The sequence below is a fragment of the Carassius auratus genome, chromosome 26, assembly GCF_003368295.1.
Source record: "Carassius auratus strain Wakin chromosome 26, ASM336829v1, whole genome shotgun sequence".
Lineage (NCBI taxonomy): Eukaryota > Metazoa > Chordata > Actinopteri > Cypriniformes > Cyprinidae > Carassius > Carassius auratus.
Genome location: NC_039268.1, coordinates 19,055,695 through 19,072,023, shown reverse-complemented (window position 1 = coordinate 19,072,023; position 16,329 = coordinate 19,055,695). Strand labels below are relative to the sequence as shown.

The window sequence follows — 16,329 nt, the reverse complement described above, 5'->3', positions numbered from 1 at the left end:
TGCCAACATTCTAAAGAATGTTTGTCATCAAACTATTTTTTGATTATTTATTTTGATTATTTCTGAATTCAGATTAAAATTTTCAGTTGACTTTTTTCAAAAGAGGCAACAATTATGTAATATCTAATATTGAAAGTTGGAACTATATAATATTACAACTCATGTATATATCACTGTTTAAGTAAAATGGCATGCAGAGAAGCTTTCTTTGTAAGCAATTATTTTCCTTTATGCAATATACAGTGTGTGTGTGTGTGTGTACATGTTTTTGTGACATCAGGACACAACTCTGTATAATGACATGGGTACAACACAGTTATTACAAGGAGAGGGTGACTTATGAGAACATAACACATGTCCCCATTTATCAAAACGCTTATAAATCATACAGAATTAGTTTTTTTTTAAGAAAGTAAAAATGCACAAAGTTTCCTGTGAGGGTTAGGGTTAGGTGTAGGGTTGGTGTAGGACCATAGAATATACAGTTTGTACAGTATAAAAACCATTACGCCTGGATGAACCTTTTCACAAAAACAAACATGTGTGTGTGTGTGTGTGTGTGTGTGTGTATGCACACACACACACACACACACACACACACACATATATATATATATATGAAGAGTTAGCCTAACTCCGTTTTTAAAAATTTTCAATCACAATCCTTCATTGTGCATTCCAATTAACCTCTGTCAAACTGCTGTCAGTTTATTTTGCTTAGGTAAATAAATAAGTAAAGTACAACTAACTAACACAATAAAACACAATAACATAAAAACTTTATTTTTGAAAATTAAAAAAAGAAAAAAGTTATCTCTGTTATTATAAAATAATGTACCAGATGGCAATACCCTGCAATTTCATAAATACCATGCATGGAACTATGACTAATATATTTGTGAAGAAGTACATAATTTATATGGAATAAAAGTTCACAATACACAGAAGCGTAAGACAGTATTAGTTTCTTAAACACCGTTGTATTACCAATGTTTTGGGGCATAAGGACACTTCACTACACACACACACACACAAGATTTGGTCAATGCATACTCACTTCCTGTTTGCTGCACCGGTCCACTAGAGATCACAACACAACTGGAGCAACATCTCCCCCGAGTGGAGATACTGAAACCTTCAAGAAAACCTAACCCACTGCATGAGTCACTGTTTCAGTCGCACTTTATTCACCATTTACAAAAGGAAAGAAATACACTTGAATGCCAAGATACATGTCTCCAGTCTTATATCCTATAAATTAAAAAGCTTGCATAATAAACAATTCCTGAACAGAAGCAAACCTTGAGTTAAAACATGCTTTAGAGCCACAGCAAAGCATCCAGTAAATCTGAATACTATCTCTCGCTCTCGCTCTCTGATTATTTGAGATATATATATATATAAAATCAGAAAATTACTGCTGTTAAGAAATAAAACAAACAAAGAGCAGAAACACATTTAGGTCCTTATTCACAGATACAATTCCAACTGCAATATATGTATGGAATGCTTCAGATAATTTAGTCCTGAATTATTAAAGAGCATGCAATGCAAATATCTCTTAAAAACATGCCTGGGTCATATGAACAAAATTCCACAACAAACAGGATTCATTTGATTTATTTCAATGCAAAATGTATTTATTTTGCAAATATTTGTGATAAAATATGACCCAGACATTATTTTAAGATTCATCCTCACGAGCCGAGGCTTATCATACTGACATAATAAACAAATAACCAAATGCAGAAATTGTTTCTATGCATGTGGATTTCTTTCTCAATAAAAAAAATAAAAATAAAATAATAATATTATCATTACACCTAATATATATATAATATATATATAAATGCTGTAAGCAATTAAAGAAACTTATATTAAATGAAACAAATGTGTACCTGTTAAAAAAAGAAAAGTGGCCACATCCTTTTTGCAAAGTAATGAGGACTAGCATTAACAAGTTGACCATTTTTTATACAAATTAAGTTCAATGGTAGAATCACAGCTTTCTGTCTTTGCAACACAAAATCCCACAAAAGCCTCAGATGTCTTGCTTTATCAGCAGAAATGTTGTTTAAATAACCTAACTAATGGCATTTTGAAACAGCTACAATTCCAGTCAAAACCCACATAAATATATATATTGGGTTTGGTCACTTAAAATGTACAAGCTAATAAATCTGGAAAAAGACACATAAGCCAAAGAGCAATTTGATGATACATAACCAGTGCCTGTGATAACGCAGCCATTACAGCAAATAGAGCTATTGCCCTCTATTGTGTGGTTTGTGTGCCATAACAGTGAATCCCAGAAAATCAGAAATGTGCCCTGTTCATATTTTACTCCAAAATCATCAAATAATTTTGTTGCGCAATATGGATTTTGGAGTGAAATAGGAGACATTGTTGCGAAGGCTAGTGTGATCGCGTGTAATCGCTGAGGTAAGACTGAGCAAATGTTTGCAAGTGAGTTCAGTGGGTTGTTTTTGTCCGAAAGAGAGCGTGCATAGTCCAAATGTCCAGAGTCCACTGAAAAGCAGACATGAAATCTCAGTGGAAGCGTCATACTCTGTTGGTATCTACGTCTGTACCGTCTGAGTCCCGAAGGTTCTGGACCTGCTCAAGAACCCAGCTGATTCTGGGCCTTTCCTGAGGATTGGTCACCATAGTGGAGCTGAGGAGGGTTTGGAGACCTTGAGAATAACTGCCAAAGATAAAAAAAAAATTGAACCTCAAAATCCAGTCACGAAAATTAAACTTACATTTTAATATGGACTGTCACGGAATTTGTCAAAGTTAGCATAAATTAATCAAATCAAATCTCCATGTGGACCAGTATCTGTATATGTTAAGCCACAAAAGCTTGTTGAAATATGAATCCTGCATGTTCTGCGTGTCTCTGTGTGAATGAATGAATGGTGTGTTTACTACATAGACAAAAACGCGTGACGCTTGCAGTAATGTCAGCATCTGCCGTTTATGAAGACATAAATTCATAAACAACATCACCAGAACTGATCTGAGTCACTTCACAAGCATTTTACCATTTCACTTGAGTAAACAAGTGTCAATTTAAAGGTATTCAAGGAAAACCGTCAAAATAAAAGTTAATTTTTACATGAAGGCATTGTGCTAGAAATATTACTATTGTTTAGTAGAATGTATGTGATACGGCTACTACTCTTGAAAAAATTTATAAAACTTTATTTTTTAAAGAAATAAATCGCACAATATTTCTTCCATGTTTTAATTTTAATAGCAAATGCTTTACTTATCAAAAAATAAAATGTGTTTAAATTTCATTAATTAAAAGACAAATTAAATTTGGGTGAAATTTGTTTACTGTTTTTCAAAATTACCAGTATATAAAGTGTTTTTTACATTTTTAATTAGCATAACCGTGGATTTTCACTGGTATCGGTACCGAATACTGAAAATTTGGTACCGTGACAATATATATATATATATGTGTGTGTGTGTGTATGTATATGTACATATATATATATATATATATATATATATATATATATATATATATATAAAAATAAACAACATTTCACATTTAAGTTTGTGATTTTTTATTTTTTTTACAATGAGAGGAAATTAGTTCATAATATAATATTGAAAAAATAAATAAATAAATAAATAAAATAAAATAAATATTATATATATATATATATATATTCCACATTTAATGACATTCGATTGAAAATTATGATCAAAGTGCTGCCTTTTCCACAGAGGCTGAATTTGACACAATAATGGCTCTGAAGACCTCGAGCTCACCTGCATGGCTGTGGAATGGAGACTGGATTCTGGACGGCGAGAGCCACACTGTCACCCTTCTGAAAAATCAAGTCATACGGTCCCTCCAGCATCATCATGCAGTACAGCACACAGCCTAGAGACTAGAGCAGACATAACAGACTGTTAGAGACATAACATTGTGCAGATCTGAAGGACAAAGTTTGCTAACATTAGCCCTTAACACGTCATGGGTGGATGCAGAATTCTATAATGCAAGTTTTTGGGGGGGAAAGAACAGCTGAAAATGGCAATCTACTGGATCTGTAAAAACACACACAACAACAAAAATTACCCAAATATCTGTTCTCTCATCAATGATACAGTGACTCTCCACATTAAAGAGCTCTGGTGCTCTGTAGGAGATGGTGCACCTCTGAGCGGCCCAATCCTGAAAGAGAAAGTGTACAAACATGATTCATGTAATGCTTTGATTTGCTGCTGATAAATGCAACTGAAAGATTTTCTGATCTAACCTGGACCGTCATGGCCTCCCGTGACCCTCGAACTTCAATCTTGGCCTTGTTCATGGAGCCCAAGTCCATTAAAAAAGGACAATCGTTCTCATCTAGTAAAACGTTGGTGGGTTTCAAGTCCCTGTTTTCAGAAATACAGCTCACGTTAGAGTATTAATACTAACAGGAACTAACAAACTGATATCACAGAGCCTATATGGAGTCTAAAACAGATTCATCCGTAATCATTAAAATGTGATATAATATGCAAAACGCATAGCTCTAGCAATAAAACCTGATTAAGTTATTAAATACTGCTTTCTCTATTGAAATACAGCTGATATAAAATAAAATCTAAACATTACTTGAGAAATGTTGCCTTGGCTGGAATAGAACAAAATTTGAATCACTACAACGACAATCCCAAAGAACATAATGCCATAAATATATTTTATTTATTAATAAACTTTTATTAACTAAATGAAATCAACATTTGGGGTAAGCATCTTTTGTGTTTATAGCAGGTTTTGGCCTAGAGTTTTTTCAGGTAGCTTGCAGGTGATGATTTTTATGAATGCATTACTTATTGAACACTGCACATTTTATCATAAATGTTGTTGCTGCTATTTTAGAAACTATTGTTAATTGTTAGTTCATGTTAACTAATGCAGTTGGCAAATGCAAAGTGTCACCAATTACATTAATTACTATTAAGGAACAGGTTCTTCTTCTTCCCAAAATTCACCTTCAGTGCAGACCGAAAACAAAACTAATGACACTATTGACCAAATTTGGGTTTAAATAGAACTTTATTCTCAGTAGCTACCTGTGTGCATAGCCTTTGTCGTGAATAGCTCGGAGGCCTTCACAGATGCCATGCAGAATGTGTAGTATGCGGCTCTCAGGCATAGAGCTCCCCTTATCCCGCAGCTTCTCCAGAACAGCCCACAGACTTCCTTTCTGCACGGAAACAATTCAGTTAAATGACATAGTGCACATCTCAGAAGCCACTGGACTCTTGGACTTGTTAGAGGTCTGGAACAGAAAAGCAGAACAGGGCCCGCTTACACTGATGTATGGGAGCAACAGCCAGGCCTCACACTTCCCGCCGCGCTCCATGAAGGTGTGTGAGGTCAGGCTGAGGATGTTGGGATGGTTGAAAAGGCGGTGCATCTCCACCTCGTTCTGAGCCTCCTTGCGGCCCTCGCGGTCATGGCAAAGGATCCGCTTCAGAGCGTAGAAGCGGCCGTCATGTGCACCTTCTAACAGATCCACATAGCTGAAACCTCTAGAAGAAGCAAAGTATGACTTAAGATGAAAGACAATTATTTCTTATGCATTATCTAATACATTTCACTTGATAAAACTATTATGAAAACTGACACACATAACTATCCATATTTCCTAATATATTTGTTTAATGAACCTGCCATTGTATATTGCAACAATTGATAGCTCTTCAACCAATTGCTTTGTTTATTTTTTGCAAGTCTCTTCAGATAAAAGCATCTGCAAAAATGCGTGAGTGAAAATGCAAATGTAGTCCCGCATGGCTTTTCCTTCAAACAAGCCACTTCCAAAAACCTTTACTCTCTTTGTTCTTCTTTGGTAGAATAAGGCTAGTTGCAATAACCAATATATTGACTTATCGCGCAGTATATGCACATGACATCAATCTTTTTAGGTGACGCAATATATCACCCATTATATTTACTTAAAAATGAATGTCACCATATTTAGTACATTACACTTGCGCCTGTGTCTTTTGCATCTTCTTGTACATAACATGGTATAGTCATGAGGTGCTAGTTCAGTTTTTAAAAAAATTCTTGTACAAAATATGGTCTTGTTTAGGGACCTGTGTCTTTGTGCATATGGACATCTGACTACTGAGGAGTGATTGTGTTTTTCAGCAATGGTGTTCACCATTAATTTACAGAGAAACGTAGGGCAGGGTCAAATCTGTAGATGTGCATTTTTTTATTTTTCTACTTGTTACTTCGCACTTTTTGTTAGAAAACGTTTATTTACTATTTATTCAGGTTTTTTAAGGTATCTAGTATTTTGATACTTAATTTCCATCATCTAAATATTCTTAAAAATGTAAAGTTGTTGTCATTTGGAAGTGTGTAGGCCTTTATTTTGCTGTTACAATATGATTATATGTTCAGTGGCATAAAATGGTCTTTAAAATGACAATATTATCGCTTATCGCAATTATTTCTGGGGCAATATATCACACAACAAAAAGTTGTTATCGTGACAGGCCTAGGTAGAATAATCTCCCATCATCCACCTGATGTGCTGAAACCATCAAAACCTCTAAGAAACAACCAAAGACACACTTCTTCTACAAATACTTAACTAATTCACATCTAGAACACATATCTGTTCAAATACAAATCTTTCTTTCTTTTCTGCTTGTGTACTCATGTGAATTAATGTGAGAAACTGCACATAATCTTTCTTATTTATAAGTAGCTATGGATAAAGTTTCTGTTAAATATATCTAATACTGAATGGTAAAACAATATTCCAATATATTTTTCCATCGCTGAACTCATAATTCCAGTAAGCTATCAAGTGTTAGGACTGAATGGTCTGGCTGTCTAGTCTTACCCTTCATCTAGTTTCTGGATGAAGTAGTATCTCTTGTTGTCGAAGGTGAAGGCACTGCGCGAGCAGATACACAGAGCTTGACCCATGTTCTCTGGACCATTGCTTTAGATCCACCATGGATGAAGGAGAGGCACTGTCAGAGATTAAGATTTGATTACTTACATAGAATTGATTATTTTCCTTGTTCATTTATTCTGTCTTTATTCCTTTACATATTCAGAATGGATTTAATATGTTGCATTTTCTTTTGGTCCACTGCAAATCAATGACATACGCGTTGGTAACAATTTGTTTTCATTTCAGCATATTTTGGAATAAATATTGCATTAATAAATAACTTTTCTATTCTTAATAAAGAACTGTATGACCTTATGGGAATGTTGAGAATTGACAAATTGAGAAATTTTCAATATCATATTATCTGTAACAGGGTTTAGCATATCCTCTTTCTTGATTTATGTACTAAAAAGGTTAGTATAAAATTTAATTATTATTTTTTAAATAATAATTAAACAATGTTAAAATGTACACATGATAAATGAACGTATGAAATTCTATAGTTCTATAGAAAGTGATTAACAAGTCCAACTATAAAAAATATTTAAGTGTCTCTCTTTCTCTCTCTTTTTAACCACATAACCGGTACTTTAACTAAATTTTTTTTAGCTACATAAGTAGAATGAATTATTCTTTTATCATAGTAATGTTCTTCCACCTGATAACAGTAATGTGTGGTTACAGTTTAATTTAGTATGCCATTTTTTTTTAAAGTAGGAAATTTTTAAATTCATTAAATAATATAATTGTTATAAGCATAAAAGCTTATGATTTAACCATTCAATATGGCTTTTTAGTTTATTATATCAACTACAAATCAATTTATATATCTGCTGATGAAAAGTTATGTTATGTTATTGTGGAATATTGTATTATTCAACTGTATGGTCCTTAGGAAATCTTCAGTGTCACTCTGGTTATAAAAAACAAAGCAAAACAAAAAAAAAATATATATATATACTCTTATTTTTATTGTCTTGATTTATGTAAAGCACATGAAAAAGACACTAAAGCATATTAATTAAATTATTATTATTATAAATATTTATTAAATGCAAGCCAATTTAGACCAACAAGTCACCTCGACTGAACACTGTCTGTTGACGTAAACCACTATCGGTGTCCAGTTTTCCACTAAAATAAATTATTCACTGTGTAGAAGGGAGCTTTCTGGTTGGCTCCTTATATTTTACCTTTATGACGTGGGCTGTTGCGCTCGAAAATATTACAGATTCAACTTGATACAGTTGCTCGACAGTGAAACGGGTTTACCGTGAATTCGAGTCCGCAGTAAAAGTGACGTCTTCGAGAACAGCTGGTTTGTTACACAGCATTGAATTCACCGAGCGAGACCCGTTACATTCAGATTTAGACTATGTTCTTTGTTCATTGTTTGTTGTTGTAATCGAACCATTAAATATGGGTCTAAGAGAAGGATTAAAGTCTTGGTTTACCCTATGAGACGCTCTCCCTGCCCTCCGCTGATTTCCCCGGTTTCTTCCGTGTACAAAGAAAACGTCACAGTGACGCATTCTTACGACTGACGATTTAACCCATACAATGCCGGCACATCCCCGGATTAGAAAAAAAAAAAAAAAGCAAAACTGCGTTATTGGAATAAATCTAAGTAAATAAATAAATAAATCTTTATTGTGGTCTATAATTTATTATACTGTCATTTACAGCTTAGTTTCAAATTAAATAAATATCATTGTTAATATTATTAAATAATTACAATGTTATATTTTAATATTATGTAATTATTTGTAATGCACACATGAAAACACATGTGAGTATAAATGTATGTAGGAGGACTATAAAAATGTCTAACGTGATTAGGTATAAAACATTTGTTATAAATGTTTCACATTTAATTTATTGTTGTTTATATTCTCATATTAAGGCTTTTCTAGTAGAAAAAAAAAAACGTTTGAATGGTTTACAGTTCAAAATAGTATACACACTATTTTAATTTGACAATTATGAAATAAATTGAAATAGTTTTGTCAATATTAGCATATAAACATATTATTAATAATTCATTTATAGATTTTTAATATTATATAATTGTGTATAATGCAGTTTTTAGGCCTAAATATTACCATGATAATTACTAATAATTAATAATATTAAATATACATATCTCCATTATTAATATGATTAATTTAATAGTAATTTAATAATAATAATAATAATAATAATAATAATAATAATAATAATAATAATAATAATAATAATAATGTCTTCATAACCAGGGTTTTTAAACAAAGGGTCATGGACATATATTTTAGAAACTGCCTATATGTGACAAAGTCACCAAATTCTGAAAAAAGCCACAACAACAACACAGTTAAAACCTTTCTTTTATTTGGCTTTTATTTTGTAGAAAAAACAACAACACTTTTCCTTTAGAACTCTTCCCCTTCCTCGTCTTCTTCAAACGAATCGATGCCCACTTCTTCATAATCCTTCTCCAGAGCTGCCATGTCTTCTCTGGCCTCAGAGAACTCTCCCTCTTCCATGCCTTCACCCACATACCAGTGCACAAAGGCTCTCTTGGCATACATCAGGTCAAACTTGTGGTCGAGACGAGCCCAGGCCTCGGCGATGGCGGTGGTGTTGCTGAGCATGCACACGGCTCGCTGCACCTTGGCCAGGTCTCCTCCAGGAACCACCGTTGGGGGCTGATAGTTGATGCCCACCTTGAAGCCAGTGGGACACCAGTCCACAAACTGGATGCTTCTCTTGGTCTTGATGGCTGCGATGGCGACGTTGACGTCTTTGGGCACCACGTCACCCCTGTACAGCAAACAGCAGGCCATGTACTTTCCATGCCGAGGATCGCACTTCACCATCTGGTTGCTGGGCTCGAAACAGGAGTTGGTGATCTCAGCCACCGAGAGCTGCTCGTGGTAAGCCTTCTCAGCGGAGATGACCGGAGCGTAGGTGGCCAGGGGGAAGTGGATACGAGGGTAGGGCACCAAGTTGGTCTGGAACTCCGTTAGGTCGACGTTCAAGGCGCCGTCGAAGCGCAGAGAGGCGGTGATGGAGGAAACGATCTGGCTGATGAGCCGGTTGAGGTTGGTGTAGGACGGGCGCTCGATATCCAGGTTCCTCCTGCAGATGTCGTAGATGGCCTCGTTGTCCACCATGAAGGCACAGTCAGAGTGCTCCAGGGTGGTGTGAGTGGTCAGGATGGAGTTGTACGGCTCCACCACAGCCGTAGACACCTGTGGAGCTGGATAAATGGCAAACTCCAGCTTGGACTTCTTTCCGAAGTCAACAGAGAGACGCTCCATCAGAAGGGAGGTGAAGCCTGAGCCCGTGCCTCCACCAAAACTGTGGAAGACCAGGAAACCTTGCAGCCCTGTGCACTGGTCAGCCTGTGTGGGAGAAGGGAGAACATGTGCGTTTCAGATTCTGTTATTTTGAGCTCTTTTGCTAAGTAAATGTTAGACTGATTACCAGTTTGCGTATGCGGTCCAGTACGGAGTCGATGATCTCCTTGCCAATGGTGTAGTGCCCACGGGCGTAGTTATTCGCTGCATCCTCTTTACCTGAGATGAGCTGCTCGGGATGAAACAGCTGGCGATAGGTGCCTGTGCGGACCTCGTCTGAAAGAATAACAGGATAACACAACATAAAACCAAATACTGACTGGTGCTGTCACTGTTAACTAAAAATAAATTAAAAATAAACCATTAGTAATTTAAATAAAGCTGAAAACTAGATTGAAAATATCACATGACAATTTAAAAAATTGCAAATGTTTCCTTGGGAGTGAACTGAAATAAAAATAAAGATAAATATAAATAAATAAAAACTTAGAAAGACATAACTCAAACTTAAACTAATATTAAAATGAAAATGTAAAAGCTCATTCAATATAAAAATACTATGCTAAAATAACACTGATCCTGACCTCTATCCCACAAATCATTAACAAATGTTGTGTTATAATAAATAAGAGTATGATAATAATTTATTATTAAAAATATAAATTTCAAACAATTTACATTTAATTTAAATTATTTTTATACTAAACTACATCAATTTCCAAAATTACTATAACTTAAAATAATACATAATAATAAAATAAAAATAAAAGCTAATTCAAAATATTAATTAACACTGATCTGACCCCTAAAAATGAGTAACATTTAATTCTCAGTAATTTAAAACCAGATTTTGTCAAAGTAATGTGATTTATACTAATACTACTAATAATAAACAGTTGTATTTAATTTAACAATTAAAATAATAAGTATTATAATAAAATAATAATAGTAATAATTAATTTATCATGTAAAATCATTTAAAACAATTTACAGATTGTTATTATATTACAAATTATCCGACTAAAATTAAACCTTGCTATGTTTACTAGTTGGGGCTTATCACAGGTATTTTGTTACCCGTTTGTTGGTTTAATTGCTTCTAATTGTCCTCTTTTATAAGTCGCTTTGGATAAAAACAACTGCTAAATGATTACATGCAAATTATATGATGAAAAATTAACTGTTGAGACTTTGTCCATCCTGTTTAGTAAATGTTGAGAGAGCATTATTACAGTGTGTCATCCATTTCCGATTATAATAGCAATGTGCCAGCATTTATGGCTACAATGATTTTACTCATTTACATTCCCCATGTTATAATGACAAATACAAATCAAACACCATTACGATATTTACCAATGACTGTTGGCTCAAGGTCTACAAAGATGGCACGGGGTACATATTTGCCAGCTCCGGTCTCACTGAAGAAGGTGGTGAAGGAGTCATCATGGCCACCCACTGGTTTGTGGCTGGGCATCTGGCCGTCAGGCTGGATACCGTGTTCCAGACAGTACAGCTCCCAGCAGGTGTTCCCCATCTGGACGCCAGCCTGGCCAACGTGGACAGAGATACACTCACGCTGTGGAGAGGAAGCAGATTATTAGCAACTGAGCTGCATGGCATTGCATAAGATATTAGGTGACAGCAATTTCCACAGTTTTCCTTCTACAACTACCCAGCTAACAAAAAAAAAAAAAACATTCTAAGAATGTTCACTTATGAAAACGTTATTTCAGAATATCCTCTGAATATTCAAAAATTTTATTTTTGTGGGAATGTTAACAGAACATCCTATTTTATCATTTTGCAGACATTATGGAATGTTAATTTTGATCATTCTGAAACAAATAGCAACATGTAAAAAATGTTAGACAAACATACTAAAACATATAAATGTTCTAATGATACATATATAATGATTTTGTGCTAACATTAAATTCTAACATGCTATTGAGAGTAGTATTAGAAGAACATGTATTCATAACTTCAACAGAACTTTGCCAGAATACATTCCCTGTTACCTTTATAGAACATTCAATTCAATATTAAATTAAAATCAACTCTATATTTACTTTCTTAATATACACATTACATTTCCTCTCTTTTCTGTTCTGTATCTAAAGATGCAAAAATGTCAAAACAAACAAGTAACTAATTGTTTCAAATAATAAAATCAACAGCAGGATTTTAACTGCATATAACAACATAACAAATTCAAAATAAGTCGCTGCTTTTCAAGCTTTCGTTTTGCCCACCAGGGGGCAGAAGCAAAAAAAAAAAAAAGTTATTTAGTCAGCGGTTGGTCTATCACAGGACGTCAGTCACAGATGACGGCAGCTGACAGGACAGAGAAAAGGTGTTGGCTGAACCGCTCAAAGCCCTGGAACATGCTTGTCGTTTTGTGATTATCTAGATGACAACCCTGAGATAACAAGGTTGGAGCCAGGCTAGAATTCAGCATGTTAAACACCTCTGTTTGTTTGGAAAGGGAGTTGCCTGAAAGACTTGTCCTTGGAAGCGTTTATGATGTGACAGTTGCCACATATGGCAGACAGACCTACTAACCGTCATAGCCATTTCATACATAAACAAGAAACCTTCCACAAACATTATTTTCCTTGTTCTTCACACACTCCCCTGCAAGTCTGAAGATGCATGCAAAGCCTTGAGGTGTGGACAACAGCCCTGACAGGTTTATATCAGAGGAGAGACCGAGGTACACCCTAATGTGGAATTTATAGCATGTGTACTATAAGGGTATGGGTTGAAAGAGTGTAAAAACAAATGGAGGGAAAAGACAAATAAGGGAGATGAGAAGATCAAATGGAACATTTGTATTATGAACGTAATATATGTGCATATAAACAACTATTCAAAATGTACAGCTTTAAAAAAACAACAAAAAAAAAAACACGATCAGGACCCTGATGCAAAGTGATTATTTAGCCATAATACACAACATATAATAAATAAATGGGTTAACGGATTTCAGTTAAAATGATTTTATCATTCAAGAAAAAATACAAGAAGCACTTGCTGTCATTCAAAAGATTTGATGACAGAATATTATGATTGGCCAATATGAATAAAGTAGTAGAATTCCAGAATCAGATATTCCATGACATATTCTATATACATTATGTGAAGTTATGATTCTATATCTCTACTCATGGGTTTGATTCCCAGGATATAGACTGATAAAATGCAAATGACGTTGGATAAAAATATCTGCCAAATGCAAAAATGTACTGCCATTATGCCGTTAAATTCAAAGCATTGAAGACACCAATGCAAAAGATGATTCGTGGGCGGTTTCAATAAAAGTGCTCTGTAATGATACGTCCTCTAAATCTGTGTCTGAACTCCAGAGAGGTGGCCTACATCAGCCTGAGAAGAAATATCCAGACTCTGCTTCTCCTCTGTGGGCATGACTCTTCCTCTGAATTCATTCTCCTGGGATTGGGCCCTATTTTTACTCTCCGTCCCTCTCTGTCTATTGGTGAGTCAGTGGGGAGGGGGATGGTGCATTACACAGGCACATGGGACTGCCTAGTTTGGGCATGGCAGCCAGGTTAGAAGTTATTTATGGGTTGTTAAGTCATGTTCCCCCACTAGCTCGTCTTCCCTCACCAAACCTTTCAACACCAACCCATGAGCCCTTTTTGCTCATCTTTTGACCCCACAATGAGTTGATATCTTGTCCTCCAGCATTTTTTTGAATCTGTGTTTTATTTTGTTTTTTTACTTTGCAGATTCTGCTGTCTCAAAAATTTTGTTTTCTCTCAATTTATATTCTGAAAGTTAAATGTATGGCCACAGACAACTGCTGTAGGACTTAAATATGCCATAAATGTGTTTGGGAAACCTGTTTGGAGACAATAATTATTTTTGCAATTCCATAGTGGCACAGAATTACAATATTTGCAATCCATTTTACTCTTACAATGCAACATATTTTGATAGCATAAACATTGAAAATGGGATTTTTTTTTTTTTTTTTTTGGGAACTTTTTGGATTGATCAGAAGAGAGACAGATTTGAATAGGAGTTTACTAAAACAACGCCCAAATAGCTGCTTGCCTATTTGTTAACATAAAAACCGACATGCCCAAGGTATTGTCAGTGAAAAAAAAAAAAAAAAGACAGTTATTTGAAAGGGTGGAGCAAGCTATTGCATTTTGGTGAATGATTACAAATAACTATTATTTCTGTAGAACTATAACAACAAAACTGACCCTGTATAGTTTTAACATTCAGCCTACATTCTTAACACATTTTGACAATTTTTGTTGACTTAAAAATGAAATAACGATCTTAAAATGCACAATTTAACTAATCTACATAAGTGAATTTGAAAAATGTTTCCCACCTTTAAAACTTGTTCTTGTTTAATGATTAAAAAAAAAAGCTAATAAGTGACTTATGGTTACAGAGTGTAAGGGGAGATATAGACATATACTACAGTTTGTTAATTGTTAACTTTACTGTGGCATTACCTCATGAAGATGAAAAAAGAAATGCTTTTCATTCATCCAGCTTGTAAAATATTAAGGCTGATGACAATCAATAACGTCTCTTATGAAATGTTTCTAAAGGTCGTGGTGTTAGCCACAGCACCCAAAAGACAAACACAAAGGCCTCAGGGGTGTGATTTGGGACCTTTAGAATGCTAGAACCATTTGTCCTTGGAATTTAGCACAAACAAACTCCTACACATGTGGTTTTAATTTATTTTCCATGCAAAAACAGGCGTTGAGAACTACAACTCTGTTTAAGTTGTAAACTGGGGGGCAAGTTGGCAAAGAATCCATTTCAGCATAGCAGGTTTGTTTTAAATGAGCCTTGGCATACAACTTTTCAACCGTTTAATCAAACCTTGGGATTCTAGAAGATTCACAAACTATTGACTATAGGCCTATATTTAACCCAGCCTACCGAGTGATGTCATCTTAATATCAAAAACAACAATTCTAGCTCATTATTGCTCAATTTTACTCTTTGAGTAAGATACACTTTTCTCTTATTATTATTTCACATATTTTCAACCGGTGTGGACAGCTTAGTGACTTTATCTGGATCGTGGGACACACACAGACACGCTGAGAGCCACATCAGCGCTCAGTAAAATCACAAACACACCCATAACCGCACTACTTAAGACTTAAAGCTCTCAGTAGTTTCCATACTGTAAATATGAACTAGTGGTGAAGCATAGTCATACAGCTATAAAAATAATATTGCATAAAAAAGTCAAATTAAACACTAAGCATCAATTTCAGTAGCCAATTTTAAAGAGACAGACTACATTCAGTTATATGAAGAGACTGGGGCTAGTAAGATTTTGAGACAAAAGTCAAGTTGCTTATTTCTTCTAGAAGTAGTTTTATACTGTGTGTTGTATTTTACCATAATTATTTCAAAGGTTACACACATTTTTTTTTTTTTGCTGCAACTGTATGTACTATGAGTCATCAAGAGTAATTATTTTCCATTCCCAGTTATCTTTGCTAATATGTTATTAAAGTTCATTACACTCAATGAAGTAGATCAAACACATGCATATATTCTTAACTCTGTGTGACCCAATATGTGCATGATGTAATATGTTTACTTACAGGCAAAGAAACATTCACAGTAGAATTAACTATTAACAAATAATATTCTACTCACCATTTTGCTTTAGAATTTAGATTTTTGCCGGGAAAGTAGTTCAAAGATTACTTGGCCTCTCACTGCGTACCTGCAATGGGGTATGAGTGAGACAGTCTCACCGTCTCTCTGACAGGAGTTTGATTTTATACACACAGCAGCACAGAGGAGGGGCAACCTGACACTCCTGCAAATCTCCCTGCGCTTATGTAGGCCAATATATTTAGACACAAAATAAAGCAAGACCATGCAAAACAACACTTCATAGAAATGTTCAGGGAAAATAATTTAGGTCAATATTTATTATTTCTATTACTCTTTATTACTTTATTATCTCAAATATTTTGCCAGATAGTTATTATATTACGCATTATAACTGAACAACATTAAATTACATTATAATTGTT

General features: G+C 34.6%; 2 protein-coding genes across 3 annotated transcripts; both read right to left on the bottom strand.

Annotated features, from left to right (window-relative positions):
* Positions 1–1,164: 1,164 nt before the first annotated feature.
* Positions 1,165–8,518, bottom strand: LOC113044580 (serine/threonine-protein kinase 16-like). Of its 2 annotated transcripts, none has more exons than XM_026204674.1 (8): positions 8,390–8,518; positions 6,879–7,011; positions 5,328–5,547; positions 5,086–5,219; positions 4,281–4,401; positions 4,100–4,195; positions 3,787–3,908; positions 1,165–2,704 (listed from the first exon to the last, which is right to left on the bottom strand). In XM_026204674.1, exons 2-8 carry the CDS (start codon positions 6,962–6,964, stop codon positions 2,563–2,565), a joined length of 921 nt encoding a protein of 306 aa, XP_026060459.1. In that variant the 5' UTR covers positions 6,965–7,011; positions 8,390–8,518; the 3' UTR covers positions 1,165–2,562. The 2 variants fall into 2 exon arrangements, with proteins under 2 accessions (XP_026060459.1, XP_026060460.1); XM_026204675.1 differs by lacking the exon at positions 8,390–8,518 and adding an exon at positions 8,208–8,378 and having other exon boundaries at positions 2,507–2,704.
* Positions 8,519–9,284: 766 nt separating this feature from the next.
* On the bottom strand, positions 9,285–16,088 carry LOC113044579 (tubulin alpha chain-like). Its single transcript, XM_026204673.1, has 4 exons — positions 15,944–16,088; positions 11,630–11,852; positions 10,401–10,549; positions 9,285–10,318 (listed from the first exon to the last, which is right to left on the bottom strand). The coding sequence occupies exons 1-4, from the start codon at positions 15,944–15,946 to the stop codon at positions 9,344–9,346; spliced, it is 1,350 nt and encodes a 449-aa protein (XP_026060458.1). The 5' UTR covers positions 15,947–16,088; the 3' UTR covers positions 9,285–9,343.
* Between the last annotated feature and the right edge of the window lie 241 nt (positions 16,089–16,329).

What these genes read in the sequence shown, in the direction of transcription:
- LOC113044579 (XM_026204673.1), bottom strand. An exon ending in CCTTGAGCCAACAGTCATTG is followed by an intron (nt 10,550 to 11,629) that starts GTAAATATCGTA and finishes TTATTCTTTCAG; the next exon opens with ACGAGGTCCGCACAGGCACC. An exon ending in TGGACCGCATACGCAAACTG is followed by an intron (nt 10,319 to 10,400) that starts GTAATCAGTCTA and finishes TCTCCCACACAG; the next exon opens with GCTGACCAGTGCACAGGGCT.
- LOC113044580 (XM_026204674.1), bottom strand. Translation starts at nt 6,964, where the DNA reads ATGGGTCAAGCTCTGTGTATCTGCTCGCGCAGTGCCTTCACCTTCGAC. An exon ending in TGTTGCTCCCATACATCAGT is followed by an intron (nt 5,220 to 5,327) that starts GTAAGCGGGCCC and finishes GTTTCCGTGCAG; the next exon opens with AAAGGAAGTCTGTGGGCTGT. An exon ending in ATGAGAGAACAGATATTTGG is followed by an intron (nt 3,909 to 4,099) that starts GTAATTTTTGTT and finishes TGTCTGCTCTAG; the next exon opens with TCTCTAGGCTGTGTGCTGTA.